Source organism: Parasteatoda tepidariorum, chromosome 6 (genome assembly GCF_982258835.1).
Source record: "Parasteatoda tepidariorum strain Cologne lab strain chromosome 6, Ptep-v5.0, whole genome shotgun sequence".
In the NCBI taxonomy this organism is placed as follows: Eukaryota; Metazoa; Arthropoda; class Arachnida; order Araneae; family Theridiidae; genus Parasteatoda; species Parasteatoda tepidariorum.
The window spans coordinates 81478574-81493525 of record NC_141760.1 but is presented as its reverse complement, the minus strand read 5'-3'; the positions used below and the strand labels follow the sequence as shown (position 1 = coordinate 81493525).

The 14952-nt window shown below is 24.7% G+C and overlaps 1 protein-coding gene across 2 annotated transcripts; it reads left to right on the top strand.

Annotated features, from left to right (window-relative positions):
• The first annotated feature begins 11 nt into the window (after positions 1-11).
• LOC107456067 (max-like protein X) lies at positions 12-13107 on the top strand. Of its 2 annotated transcripts, none has more exons than XM_016073829.4 (8): positions 12-115; positions 504-574; positions 3003-3116; positions 4756-4853; positions 6457-6553; positions 8204-8303; positions 10476-10560; positions 11695-13107. In XM_016073829.4, exons 2-8 carry the CDS (start codon positions 535-537, stop codon positions 11866-11868), a joined length of 708 nt encoding a protein of 235 aa, XP_015929315.1. In that variant the 5' UTR covers positions 12-115; positions 504-534; the 3' UTR covers positions 11869-13107. The 2 variants fall into 2 exon arrangements, with proteins under 2 accessions (XP_015929315.1, XP_015929316.1); XM_016073830.4 differs by having other exon boundaries at positions 20-64; positions 11695-12552.
• Positions 13108-14952: the final 1845 nt, after the last annotated feature.

The following is a 14952-nucleotide window of genomic DNA, read 5'->3' as shown; positions in this document are numbered from 1 at the left end:
AGAAAAAGATACTTCACCCCACCTCTGACTAATTGTTTGTTTTGATAAAATATTTTATTCGATGGTATGGTTGATCATAAGCAGAAATTTCTTTTAAATCCTGACTTTTTTTAAAGTAATTAAATCTATTTTTAATTAATGTTGTATAATCATTTTTATTTTTCTGTGAACAATGAACATTTCTGTAAAGAAAAACTGTGAACAAAATTAGATTACTTAATCTGTCTTGATTGCTTATCTTATATATATTTGTAACCATCTTTGTTAAGTAGCTAATTTTTAAAAAATAGAAGTTTAATAATGTAATCTAATATCATATGCATCTCTGTTCAGTTTTTTTATCATTAATTTACTATTATGTTAAAAAGGAAAGTGTAAAAATTTGCCATTAAATTTGTTAATTAAACTTTAGATTTTATTTTTTCTTAAGGCTACAAATTCATAAAACATCATTTATTCATTTTTCAAAAATATGTCTAAATTTCATTAATTTTTGTTTTCAGTTTCATTGCTGAGGAGATTGTAACATATTAGATGGCTGAATCACACTTTACAGAATCAAAGTTTGACTCTGGTAAATTGAGCTGCATTCTAAAATGTTTTAGATTTTTGTTCTAAAAATCTTTTCTAGTTTTATTTTATTCTACTTAGTATTGGTTCTTACATGTTTTTTTTTATTGGGGTTTGGTTTCTAAAAAAATCATTCAAGGATGATTAATTGGGGACCCCATTAATTGAATGTGGTAATAAGTTCTACTGATATTGCAGTTATAGATACCAAGTATACGAATGAAATATTTATTTACAAGGATTTAGAAGAATTTACGCAAAAGACTGAAATTAAATTTTGTACAAGATTTACATATGTACTTCATATTAAATGATTGCTTAGTGATTAAGAAGTTGAGCTGTCATTTTGAAGAACAGAAGTTTGATCCCTAGCTGTGACTTAAATACCACCCAGCTTGTTTAGGGAGTAAAAGCGTTTGGTACGCAATAATGACAGCATTTCTGCCACCATGCCATTGGTCACAAAATTATGGAGCTGCCTTCATCTGTACAACTCCCTGAATCCCAATTTTCTGTTTCAGGGATATATAAATATATATATATATTTGTATCCATGCCAAGTACCATAAGATCTATCCTTTCTATTTTTGTCCTTTTAATTTTTAGTCAGGCTTAATGAAACCTCATTTAAAATCATTGCATTAATGATTTTAATTTAATTTTTAGTTAGAAAAAATAATTATTTTGAAGAAAATTTATATTTCTTAGAATAATGTGTTGAAGCTATTAGTAATTTAAAAGTGCATTAAATATTTTGGTAAATAACAAAAACAAATAAAATGTTGCAGCAAAATTAATAATAATTATTTATTTATCAAACATTTTACTTTTATGATAGATGTTTTTGAGGTCTGCTGATTTAAAGCAGCTTAATTTAAATCACTTGGAGTTTTTTTTTTTGAAAAAACCAAGTGAAAAAAATCTATGATTTAAATTTAATTTTTTTTTCTAACATTTTTTTTCTAAACATTTTTTCTAACATTTTATGTGTAAAATTTTAAGTTTATTTACTTGTTTAATTTTAGGTAGGGAAAGGGAGCTATTTTCAAATTACCTGTGTTTAACTTTAATAGAATTTTAGTGGCTGTTCTTTATACTATATGTTATTATTCATACTGCTATCAGGACTGCTTTTAACTATGTATGAAAAAAAAATTAAACTTTTTTATTCAATGCAAGAACCAAGTGATAAGATCTTTGTTTTCTGCCATATTTGATTGATCCTCATTTCTGTGGATAAAATTAAATGAATATGAAAAGAAAGAAACTTTTGATTAAGCTAAGAAGAAAATTCTAATAATCTAATAACATTTATTGAAGCTCGTAGCTAGGGCAGTCCTTTCTTCCCAGGAAAGTGTATCTTAAATGTCCCTCATGGAATAGTGGAAGATATTTTTGAAATTCTAATTTTTATGAAGTAACAGAATAAAAGAAAAAAAAAATAATAGTCAACTTTTGCCTGCGTGAGATGTTTAATTGTATTTTCTGCACATGGTTTAGTGCAATCAAAAATTAGAAATAATTTGGTGCATGGAAAAGACAGAAAATAAATATTTTTGCACTTTAAGTTCATGTTTTTAAAATTTTTTTGAAAATATTAAATATTGTATTATCTGAAGTATTTGATAGTTTCTTCTATTAAGTTTTCTTGATTTTGATTTGTGTTGCATAAAAATCCTTTTCAGTTGTTTAATTTTATTTTTTTCATGAATTTTTTTCCCCTGAACATGTGTGTCTTAAAGTTGTGATAAATAGTAAACCAATAAATACACATGTATTTTCATGGATTGGTCAATAATTTATTTTACTAGTTAATTAATTTTATAATGTGATATTTTAATGGTCTAAAGTTTAAAGTTGTTCTGGAAAAAAAAAGTTTTCTATAAAAACCTGGATAAATGATTGAAAACCCAAGTGAGCTGGGCTTTTTCGAAAAAATAGCGACTTCTTGTGACAATTGAGATTATGAGTGTGTGATGATGACAAGTACTTTGATCAATAATGATTAAATAATTGAGCTTTTATGTATGATTTATTTAGTTTAAAACATTTTTTTTTTAAATGTTTCAATTAAGAATCCACTTAGCATGCAGAAAGTAGTGGACAAGCATTATTAAGGTACATAAAATATTCACTTGATATTAATAAATTTTTCATGTCAAAATATATGTTTTTTTTAAGTACTTTCTTTCGATTAATTTTATTTTTTAAGATTGTTTCTTACTCTTCTAAGTTTAAATTTTTATTATATTCAGCACAAAATTTTTTTGATTAAATTATTTCGCAAGAAGGTTTTGAATTATTTATTTACATTAAGTAAAATATCTTAGTAGTCTGACACTTTCATATTTTAAAGCTTTCTCTTAAATTATTTTAATTAATCCGTAAATGATGTCTATTTTTTAATTTTTTAAAATGTGTTTTAAATTTAGGTTCTGAAAATGACCTGCTCAGTCCTCATACAGGTTCATTACGCTATTCATTTTCTAGCACATCATCAGCTGGATCTCTTGACCTATTCAACTCATCATCAGCTCATAATTCAGGTATTGCTTATAATAATTTATTTTATAAATAAAACATATATGTTTTATTTTTATAAACATGTTATATAGTCATATATGACTTTAATCAGTTAAATAATTAGGTTGATCTTTATCGATGCTGGGTCATCTTTAGGTATATATTTATCGAAATGCATAAATTCAAGTTTCAATCTATAGCTACATGTTTTTTCTAAGTAACTTTGAAAATATAAAATCTTTATATTTCAATTGATTATTTCTTCTCATAACAAATTGATAACATCACATAAAAATCATAACAATAATATGTAGTCAATCATTAGTACATTGATTTTTTTATAAAGTTAAAGCTAATGAGTAGGAAATATGGTCTTTATTGATGAAAGATCAATAATTTCTATCAATAAAGAAACCAAAAATATCTACTAATCAATTTAGGTTGTGACCTATCAGAGGGATATTTATATTTTATATAAATTTTATATAAATATAAATTTTATATAAATATAAATTTTATATAAATATAAATTCTATATAAATATAATTAATATATAATTATAAATATAATTATATAAATATAAATTTTAATATAACTTACTATAAAAGATTTATGGTCTTTGGCCAGGTCAATTGACATTGGTTTGTTTACCTGTTTTTCTTAATGCCACAGAGGACACAACGATAACATTCATTCTTTAGTTATCACTGTATGGTATTTTGGCCCTATAAATATCATTTTGTTTCAAACACATCTAAGCAAATAATACTTACTTTATAAATTACCTTTTTTAATATAAATTTTGGTCCTCTTGAAGGTACAGGAGCAGTCATATCTAAATTTTCATTTCAAGAAGTCATAATTAAATTTTAAGAAGCGAGTTAATGAAAAAAATAATGTTTATAGTATTAAGATAAAAATTAAAGTAGTTTTCAGTATTTAAAATTGTTATCATTAAATGACACATGCATCCAATCTAAAGAATTTACATCCGACCCCAAAGTAAAAAATTTCAAGTTAATTATATATCATATTTTATAAGTTAAGAACTGCCTAAAATTTTTTATTCAAATATCAGCTTCAAAATTCAGTGAAGTTTACATTTAATTTATAAAGAAATTTGTAGAATTTTGGAAAATTTGTAAATGAATACTCATATTTTGCTTTCGTGTGATTTATGTCCGAAACAGGCAGTTTAATTCATTTAAGTCATCATTTTCAGTTTATATAAAACAAATTGTTTTTTGATAGGTTATGATGTCCTATATATTTGATATTAAAATTAGATGATTCTAAATTTAACTTATATTTTGAAAGAGAGCTTTTCTAAGAAATTTGTGTTTATTTTTTATGTCCGGCACCACAGAATTGCCCACTTGATAATTAGTCTATGAGAAAAGTTAACATTAATTTTTTTTTGGAAACTTTGTAATTAAAATAAGTTTTTTATAGCTATACTGATCAATTTAGTTTTATGAAAAGAAGATTTAGCAAAAATAAAAGTATAACAAAAAGAGTTTCTTTTCAATTCATTAACAATTTTTTTTAGTGTTTTATATATTTTATTTTATTATTTTTGTTGCTTTCATAAAAATTCAATCTTTCTGCATCCGATTTTTATTTCATTATTTTCCATTTATATATTTTTATTTTATTTTATAGATGATGAAGACAGTGATGATAAGCCTACTTTAACCTATAAGGAACGGAGACGTGAAGCCCACACTCAAGCAGAGCAAAAGAGACGTGATGCTATAAAAGTACAATCAATTCACAATTATATCTATTTTGTTATCATAATTTAAACATTACTTTGTTTGTTACCAATTTTATCACTACATATTTATGTAAAAGTTTAAATAACAGCCTTTTAACCCATATGTAATTTCAGCACTGAAATACTAAATTTCAAGACTTATTTTAAATAATGGAGAGCGCCTGGATGATCTAAACTTAAGAAAAGGATGTTTGCAAATCCTCTGCTTTGTTTTAGTTTACTTTCATAAATAGGTGCCTAGTGAAAATTTGTTTTAAAATGTAGTTTTATGTTTATGTTCAAAAATATGTGAAACTTACTAATTTTGTCTTATTTAAAAAAATAGGTCACTATGTAAATTAATTAAAAACTTGTTTTCATCATTGCATAACATAACTATATATTAATATTAACTCTAATATAATAATTGACAAATGTTTGTTCTTTTTAGCAGATACTAAATCGCTTACTTGTGCAACACTTTGATGTAACATAAAACTTGCCTTAAATTTATAAAAAACCTGTGTTAAAAAATATCTTTGCCAAAAATATCATAAACTTAATATATTCAATAATAAAATGAATTTCTAATCTTTTTAAATTGTTTTTATAAGGAATGTGCTTTTTAAAAATAAATTTTTATATAAAATTTTTTGAAAAAAAACCAATGTATTCATTCCTTTGAATTTGTCAACGATTTATTAAGTGTTGTAGGGGTTAAAGAAAGGCTATTGTAGACGCTTTTATAAATGCCTCAAAAATGGTTACTAAGCATAATTTTATCGCAAGTTATATTAAGTATATTTACTTGCAGTTGAATGGATTATTTTTGTATTTATTTTTATTTATTCTAATAGAACTTCCTGAAGTATGACATGTTATATTTTATTTTTGTGACATGCGGTTTACCTTTGCTATGAAAATTATCCATGGAAGTTATCTAGTTGTTTAAACTCTTGTTCTGTCTTCAATTTAAGTACATCTTTGATATAAATACTTACTGTAAATGTTCAATATGTTAACTTGCTATATTCTTATTTTCTTTAAATTGAAGTTTTCATATTAGACACACTTTGTAAAATGTTCAGATTTTTTGATGGTGCTCATTTGTTATAAAAGAGAGAAATAATAAATATAAGTTCATTTTCTTCATTATTTAATTTTGTTTCATTCTCAGAACCTAGCTTAAAGTTAATGTATTGCAACAAGATTTTTGATCAAAAGAAATCGTATTTTATCATTAAAGATGAGCAGGCATTTTTCTCTAATTAAATTATAACCATCATTTAAGAGTCAAATCTTTTAATTTTGTGCACTAAATTTGAAAATAAATAAATAAAAATAACCTTAATTAATTAAGCATCAGATTACGTTTGTATAAAATGTCTTTAGGAACCTGACTGTAATTAGTTCTGTTTCAAAAATAAATTGTCCTGCATAGGCTTTGATTGTTCCAATTTTAGCCCTTTCTGCTTTAGGAGTTTTACTTATTAAAACTTTATAATCACTAAAAGGGATTATTTATTTTTGAGAGCTGTTTCATAATAATTAATTATAATATTTTTTTATAATTTTTTTAATATTTTTTGTATAAAAATATTTTTTAGAGAGGCTATGAAGATTTACAATCACTTGTTCCAACTTGTCATCAGCAAGATAGTATAAGTAGTTATAAGCTGAGCAAAGCTGCAATACTTCAAAAATGTAAGTATATTTAATAAAAATTATAGTTATTATTATATTCTTTCTTACAATTTCCTGAAAAAGAATCCAGTTTCACAAGTAGTATTATTTTTTTTTACAATTTTTTGATGACCTAATATTTCTTTTTTTAAATTCCTAATCTGGTATAAAATTATTCCTTACCTCTTGGAATAAACAGTGCCTAGGGTTAGGTTGTATTCTTTTTTGTTTTCTAAATTTTAAGAGAAACAAGGAAAGAATGTGGCACAGAACAAAATCATAGATCTGTTATTATATGTCAATTATTTTTACATTGCTTTGGAAATCTATGAAAATATTTCTTTAAAATTAGAATTCATTAACTATAGTATTTTTTATTACATAGTATTTTGTTACATTTATTATTTTTCTATCAGTAGCTTATAGAAAAATAATAAATGTAACATAAAAATAAATAAAACTACTAAATAGCTAATAAATTATACTTTGAAAGAAAATTTTTCCACATGTTTCCGAAGTTTTTAAAAATGGATTTCCAAAGTTATGTTATTATTTTTCTTATAGTAGTTCGGGTTGTGGTAGCTCAGTGGTTGGAGAATCGGACTCTGGTCCGGAGGGTCAGAGGTTCGATCCTCCGTTCCGCTGGGACCTCCCGAGTACATGTGATACACATGTTTGTAAAATCTGTGTAATCAAAAGTCCTGTGGTCGGTTGCTGAGCAGCACCATAAGTATATGGATCTGGAGAAAATTTCCTTCCTCTTCAGATCTATGTTTAAATTGGGGAAGTGACCTCACAGATTGTGATGGCATGTCTTTGTATCCTTTGTCGAGATGTATCCCAGACCGCCGCCTATACCGCATTGTGCAGCTCTAATACAAAATAAAGAAAGTACCTACCTATTAGTAGCTATTCTGATTTATCTAAGTTTTTTTTCTGTTGATGTCTCTTTTATGGTGCTGCATTTTTCAAGTAAATATTGTAATATGAAAATATCGAAAATTTCAGCAATAAATAATGAAAATGGATGGTACAATTTTTTTTAATGTTTCTCTCTTGTGCTTTGTTCCCATTTTGCAATTTCAGTTTTTATTATTTACTGATGACTTTGATAATTTTTGCATGCAAGTATTAATAGGACTTCCCTCCTTTATTATTATTTTGATTTTTATAACTGTTGATTGCAGTATTTATTTTTGAGGCATGGCTAGAAAATAAATTAATATTAAAAATAAATTTTTGTCACTGAAATACCCAGAATTTTCCTTTATCCAAAATTTGCTGATCTCCCTTATATTCAGATCATCCAACTGTACTCAAATTTAATCTGTGAAGTGATTAAGATAATGCTTTGTGTTTTTATCGTAAGTGATCTTGCATCAAATTTAACAGTAAAATGAAGTAAATTTTCTGGTAAGTTATGGTTTTGTAATATTTTTTTTTTTAAAGAAACTAACACTTATTAATATTAACAGTAAAATTAAGTATTTCTGGTAAGTTTTAATTTTTTAATGCTTTGTTTTTTTTGTTTATTTCCATCTTAGATTATTCAAATAGTTTAACAAATCAACGTCTTTTGATCGAATATTACTCTTAGTTTAATTTAAAAAGAGTCCATTACACTATTATAAATTGTTTATTGCTTATTCAATATTATTTTATTTTGTTTAGCAATTGATTACATTCACTTCCTCCTTCAACAAAAGAAGAAACAAGACGAGGAACTGGTTGCATTGAGAAAGGAAGTTAGAGCCTTGGAAATCATGAAAACGTGAGATTATTTATTTAGCATATTACTCTTTATTTCTGAAATCTTAGTTATGTAATTATTTTTTTTAGGGTTTTTTCAAATTTATTATATTTAATTTTAACTATTATTGAAGAGAATTTAAATAACAAACTTATGTTTCTGCTCTAAATTGTGATTGCTGTCCCAGGCCATCTTAAATGTATTAATCCTCTCATCGCTGCTCCAATTCATTTTAGCTGATTCACTATATTCCAATCGGTTTGAGATGACTCAATTTGCACCAAGGCTATGTAGTATTTAAAGCTATGTTGTAATTCATCCCAATTGTGCTTCAAAATAGATATTTTTGTTTAAAAATTTAGCCAAATATGTTCCAACTTGTATTAAAAACAAGTATTTTTCTCAGAATATTGCTAGATTTGTTCCCAAACTAAATTTTATTTGCAAAATTGCTTTGAATTTAAAATTTCCTTTAACAGCTTCTCTTATCAATTTTTTTGAAGAAAAAAAAATTCAAAAAATCAGCATATTTTTTTATTTTATTAATACAAGGAAATAAAACTAAACAAGTAGAAACTTTAATTTTTTCATGTGTGAAAAACATTTAATTTGCCATCAGTTCCAAGTTACCTCGGGCGAATGAAAAAAGTTAAATATTAGTCCTTGTATGATAGTTTTTAAAACAAGGGACAACACAAAGTAATACTTCCAAATGCTAGTGAAGTGGTGTGCCATTTTTTTTACTCTTTTTTTTCTACGCAAATTCAGCAACCATCGTATATATAATTACACTAAAGACGTGTGCAGTCCGATAATACAACAGCCGAACTCTCAAACAAAACTTGGCAAACTTCCAATCACAGCAGATTATTATTATTATTATTTTTCTTCTTCCGGCTGAGTAAATCTGTGATAAAGCGAAATGTACTGACAAAACAAATCGTGCTATATTCCCAATTTTTGTCAACATATAAATATTTGTAATATTTGAAAATATTTATAATGTTGCTGTTCTGAATACATGAACAGCAACAACCGAGTTAACTCAGGTAACCTGAATACCCGAGTTAACTCAGGATAATCAGGGAAGGTTAATAAGATTACCTGAGTTAACTCAGGTAATCTGAATACCCGAGTTAACTCAGGATAATCAGGGAAGGTTAATAAGATTACCTGAGTTAACTCAGGTAACCTGAATACGCGAGTTAACTCAGGATAATCAGGGAAGGTTAATAAGATTACCTGAGTTAACTCAGGTAACCTGAATACCCGAGTTAACTCAGGATAATCAGGGAAGTGGCTAAGTTTGAATTGATGCGTAATATTAGTTGTTTTGAATAAGAATTTATTGTATTATTAAATATTCGATAGATTAGAATTGTTTTTCTGAATTTTTCCAAAAGTATTAAGCTGTTGCATCTAACTAGTGCTAAAGAGGAAAATAGTTGATCCAAATTCAAAGAAAATTTCTGCCAAAAGCATTTAATCTCATCAGTGAGGCATCAAGCTGGCGAGAATATTATTTTATTCTGGAACACTTTGCACGATGCAATGGCTTGAATCTCTGTTGTTTGATATGCGTGTTTTATATGCCTTTGTTGTTTCATATAACATATTTCATATTGCTCTGTTGTTTCATATGACATATTTTCTTATGTTATTTTATAATACAGTGATTTGATACGGTCTTATTTAAAAATATTATTGATTCAGAATTTTTTTATTATTTAAAATTATGATTAGTGCTTTATAAAATAATAATATTTTCCATTTTAAATTTGATTTCCTTTCTTATTCCTTAAATGTGAACATTGTAAGAGCAATGCATATTTATAGAAAAATTGTCTTTTTCTACGCAGCTACTCAGAATGATAAAACATATTATTCATTTTTGACTACTGCAAATTTAATTTTTGTTATTCTTTTTTTAATCATGTTTTTATAATTTTTTATCATGTTTTTATTATTTTATATGAAAGATAATTGTTGAAAATTTAATTTAATATGATCATTTCTTACATTCTTTCCTTTAGTGTTGTAAAGAAAAGTAAAACGTCTTTAAAAGCATAATGTTTAGTTAAGGGTATAAAAAGAAAATCTGTTTTTTTTCCTTTCATATTTTATTATTAAAAATTATCTACTGATAGAATACTCTTAATAAGCTTCCTAATGCTTTTTTTTCATCATTTGCAGAAACTATGAAGCTATTGTTAAAGTTCATCAAAGCCAACCAAATAAAAACTCTAATAAAGTTAGTGAGGACATGAAATTTCAAGTGGTGAGTTGTATTTAGAATAAGGTTCCACTGTTCATATTTCTGTTATTAAATATTAGGTTTTAATAATGTCAGAGGTGACTAATTGTTTCATACTAGTGTTTGGTTTTCGTTTTTGCTAAAAAAAATGTTATTTTTCCAAAATTCTTATTTTAAAATATTAGTTGTGTTTTATTTTGAGGTGCTGTTATTACACTAAAAAGAAATGCATCCTCATTAAATTGCTATTTTTGTTTTTTATAAATTCGGGACATTAACTGAATGTTTTTTTTTTTCTGTTTGATTCTTCTGAAAATATTTTTCATTTTTTTTATGACTGCACTAAAAATAAGTAAAAATTACACTGGTCTAAAATAATTTTAAGTAAATAAAGAAAATAAAAAACACTACAGAGATTTTTAGAAGTAGTATGTGATAACACAGTTTTAACATTTAAGCAAATATATAAAATGTATGAAGAAGGCTTTCAGAGTTTTTTATAATTTCAGCAATATTACTAATTCTACTAGAAAAATGCAAATTCTTTCCATAAATATCTTCCAAAATTGTCAATTGATGAGATTTTATTTGATGTAAATCTTTAAAATCTGGTAATTTATGATTTGATTAAATAGACACTTTTAAGTTGAGTACCCACACAATATAACAAAAAGAAAAAAATCTTTTAGCTTTATGGAAAATATTTAAATTGTTCCTAGACTGTCAATTTCTAATGTCACACTTTAGTGTGACATTAGAAATTCTTCTCCTATGTATCCTCATTTTTGTTCAATCATACTTTTAAAAATAAAAAATAAAAATGCTTCTTTGTCAGATAAGAATTATTTGACATGAACTCTGTATTTTTATAATGAAAGTATACAAATTGACATTCAAGCAAAAGTCACTTTGATAAATCTGTAACTCAGAAGAATCTAAAAATAACCATGTTGAAATATATCATACTGTTCAGCATGAAAATGAAATGTTATAGTTGTTAATTCATGTAAAATGTCAATTCCCAAATTCAAGAACTTGTAAATTAAGTATTTTATCTTCTAAGAATGTGTGCATAGTTACTTTGCTCGAACACAGATGAACATTGAAATTTTGTATTCATATTGTTTAATAATTGAACTTATTTTTGCTTCATTTTAGTTCCAGGCAGTGTGTGACACTTTATTTCAATCTTTCAATTCAGCAGTATCTATTTCAAATTTTGGAGAACTCTCTGCTTGTGTTTTCAGTTGGTTGGAGGAATATTGCAAGCCTCAAACACTACAGGAATTGATGATTTCACTGTTTTACCAGTTGAACTATCATGTCACATAACTAGTGCACTATCTGAAATTTATATCATGTGATAGCATTTACTTTAACACTGTCATGGTAATGAGTCAAGAAATTGTTTTTGTTAAGTTATTAAATGTTTATATCTATTCATTATAAATTCTAATATGATGTCATATGATGTATACATCTAATCTAATGTGATGTATACATTGAAGATTTATATTGTTGTTGTTTTTGAATTATATATATATTTTTGTATTTGATAATTTTTTTTCTTCATAACAATACGAAGCATTTATGGAAACTTAATTTATTTTATTGATGCCTCTACAATGTACGAATAATTAAAAATGGAACAGCTTTTGATCTAATGATCGGGTTTTTATTTTCTAAGATATAATTTTAAGGATTTAACTTTAAATATGCTAATAAATTTGTGCAAATGATGTTTTAAATTGCAAAAAAGGACAACAAGAATGCTTTTTTTTCTGAATAAACCAAACTTTTTTTTCTTCAGATTAGTTTTTAAACTTTAAAATTATGGGGGTTTGCTGCAAATTTATTATTATTTTTTTAGTAGTTTAGTCAGTAGAGCATTGAAAAATGTCTTTTCTTTATTGTCAGTTCTACTTTTTTCGTATTTTTTCTTTATCTTTAGAACTATTTGTGCGAATAAAAAACTTTTACAAACTATTATCTTATTTTACCAAAGAAGCAAAAAAATTTTCTATCATTAATTTTTATTTTTATCATTTAATATAATGATTGTAATACAACTTATGAACTACAAGATATGCAAAAGTTTTCGAAATTTTAAATTTTATTGAAATGACAAAATGAAACATTTTGAAGACGTCAATCAAATGGTGTTCTAAAAATGAAAAATTAAGATTTGCAACTTTTTTCTGAATCCCATAACTCAGAAATTATATGACTAATTGTTTTAAAATTTTTGATTGTGCCATTTAAAATTAAATTGTTTAAAATGGTGCAAACATTTGTTTATTTTAATACTCATTTTTTTCCTGATTGCAATTGTATTAGATAATAAAATATTAAAATTATTATTAAAAAAAATTACAGTTACCTTGAAATTTTCTTTGAATGAATGAGTTATAATTGTAGGAAAAACTTTTTGATTCCCTGGAACGGTTCTAGACATATGGTGAGCTAAGCAAAAAGTGAATATAATATAAAATTTACTAAACTTCTGATATCTTTCTTATTGGAACTATATTTTCAATATTGATATTTTTAGGGGCAAATGTATTACAAAAAGTATGTTTATTCAGCAAATGTACATTTTCATCATTAGTTTTGTAACTTAAAATATTGTCAGCCTAAATTAACTTTCTTAATTAAAGTTAGATTAACTTTCATAATTAAAGAGTTTCATAATTAAAGTTAGTTAAAATATTAAAATTATATCTTAGTGTGTAAAAATCCAATAACTAAATTAAAAGTTATTTAGGTTATTTGTTTGTTTTTATTATTTTATTTTGTGCACGGTGCATTAAAAAGTATAAATATCTTTGCTTTGTTATAAGTTAAGTTCATAATATAGTATAATAAAGCATTACTTATCAGGACAAAATGAACTAAACAGTATGGCTTAAATACATTTTTATAGATTTATAAATAAGTGTAAAAAATACTAGTATATTAGAATGAAAAGTGTTTTATTATGTAAAATTGGTTCTAAAGGAATTGAAGTTGCTGAATGAAAATAATGAAAATTCTATTTCATTTCATTCAGTTCATCATATATCTATATTTGTTGAATACTTCTTTGTTGTCTAGCAATTTTCTCATTTCATCACATTGCTGTAAAATTAGTAAGGTAGTCCTTAAGTCTAGGTTAAGACTGAAGTGCCAAAATCTTTATTTTGAAAGTGTTTAACTGTTTGCCTTGCTTTAAAAAAAAACTTGAACACTACTATACTGATATATACCAAATCATTTTTATGTGAATAAATTTAAAAAATAATATTTTTAATTTTTGAAATTATTTATTATTAAATAATTATTGTACTAAATTTTATTGTGCTTTAAAAACAGTTTTATTAAAATTTTTATTATTTTTGTAGTAAACAGTAAGTTGTCTGTATGACATATACAGCATATTTTCAGAAATATATATAAATCCTATTAATCATATTTTACTGTTTCATTATATATATATTGTTTAATTAATTGCAAAAAATATCACATTTAATATTGTCAATTTTATTTACTCATCTACTAATTTAATCAATAGTCATTTTAAAAAAAATGAAAGTTGTATTTTTTTGTAAAGTCTTTTAAAATAAATATTTTTTTCTATTCTAATAGTGATATATATTTAGATCTTTGACCTGCTGAAATGAGAGGGGAAATTTTCAGCTTCTTCTCTATAACAAAGTCCCCCGTAATCTAAATTTTATTTTAGAATGTGTATCTTTTTCTTTTCTTTTCTAAAAAAGCAAAGTTTTTCTGATTCAAAATATTCCATTTTTAGGAAAAATATTATTTTATACTGGCATTTTTTAAATCAGGTGTTATTCATTATCATTTTTAACATGCTTTATCAATACCATAAAAATCATTATTTTTGTCTTTTCCATACGAACTTGTTTTTTGTAAGGAAAGAAAAATCATAAAAGGTGATTTTTTTAGCAATCAGAAATTTTTTTCAAAAGTATCATTTAAAATATTGATTAAAAAAATTATTGATAATAACTGCAACAAGACTTGTTTCCATGGAAAGTATTGGCAAATGTAAACATTAATAAAACACGTTTTGAATATCAAGTTTTATGTAGCTTTTTTCCTACAGTGAAAATTCCATGACAAAAAATTTTAATTCATTAAAGTTTGCAATTGTTTTTATTTGTTTGTTGAAGTATGTGAAAGTGTTAATAAAAAAAATAATAAAGCTTGTCTTTTTAAATATGTATATATATTAAAATATTTTATTCTTTTTAAGAATTGTATTTTTTTTATCACTTAAAAAATGCTTGTGAAATCTTGGTTAAATTTTTAATAAGTTGTTAAAATTATTGCTAATATTAATCATTGATTAACTGTCATAAATGAAAAATATTTTTCCAAGCTATTTTGTTATGAAGTTTTATAGTGCCATTA

Coding starts and splice junctions, on each gene's coding strand:
- LOC107456067 (XM_016073829.4), top strand. CDS start 535: ATGGCTGAATCACACTTTACAGAATCAAAGTTTGACTCTG. Junction 3,117..4,755: donor ATCATCAGCTCATAATTCAG/GTATTGCTTATA, acceptor TTTATTTTATAG/ATGATGAAGACAGTGATGAT. Junction 10,561..11,694: donor AGGACATGAAATTTCAAGTG/GTGAGTTGTATT, acceptor GCTTCATTTTAG/TTCCAGGCAGTGTGTGACAC.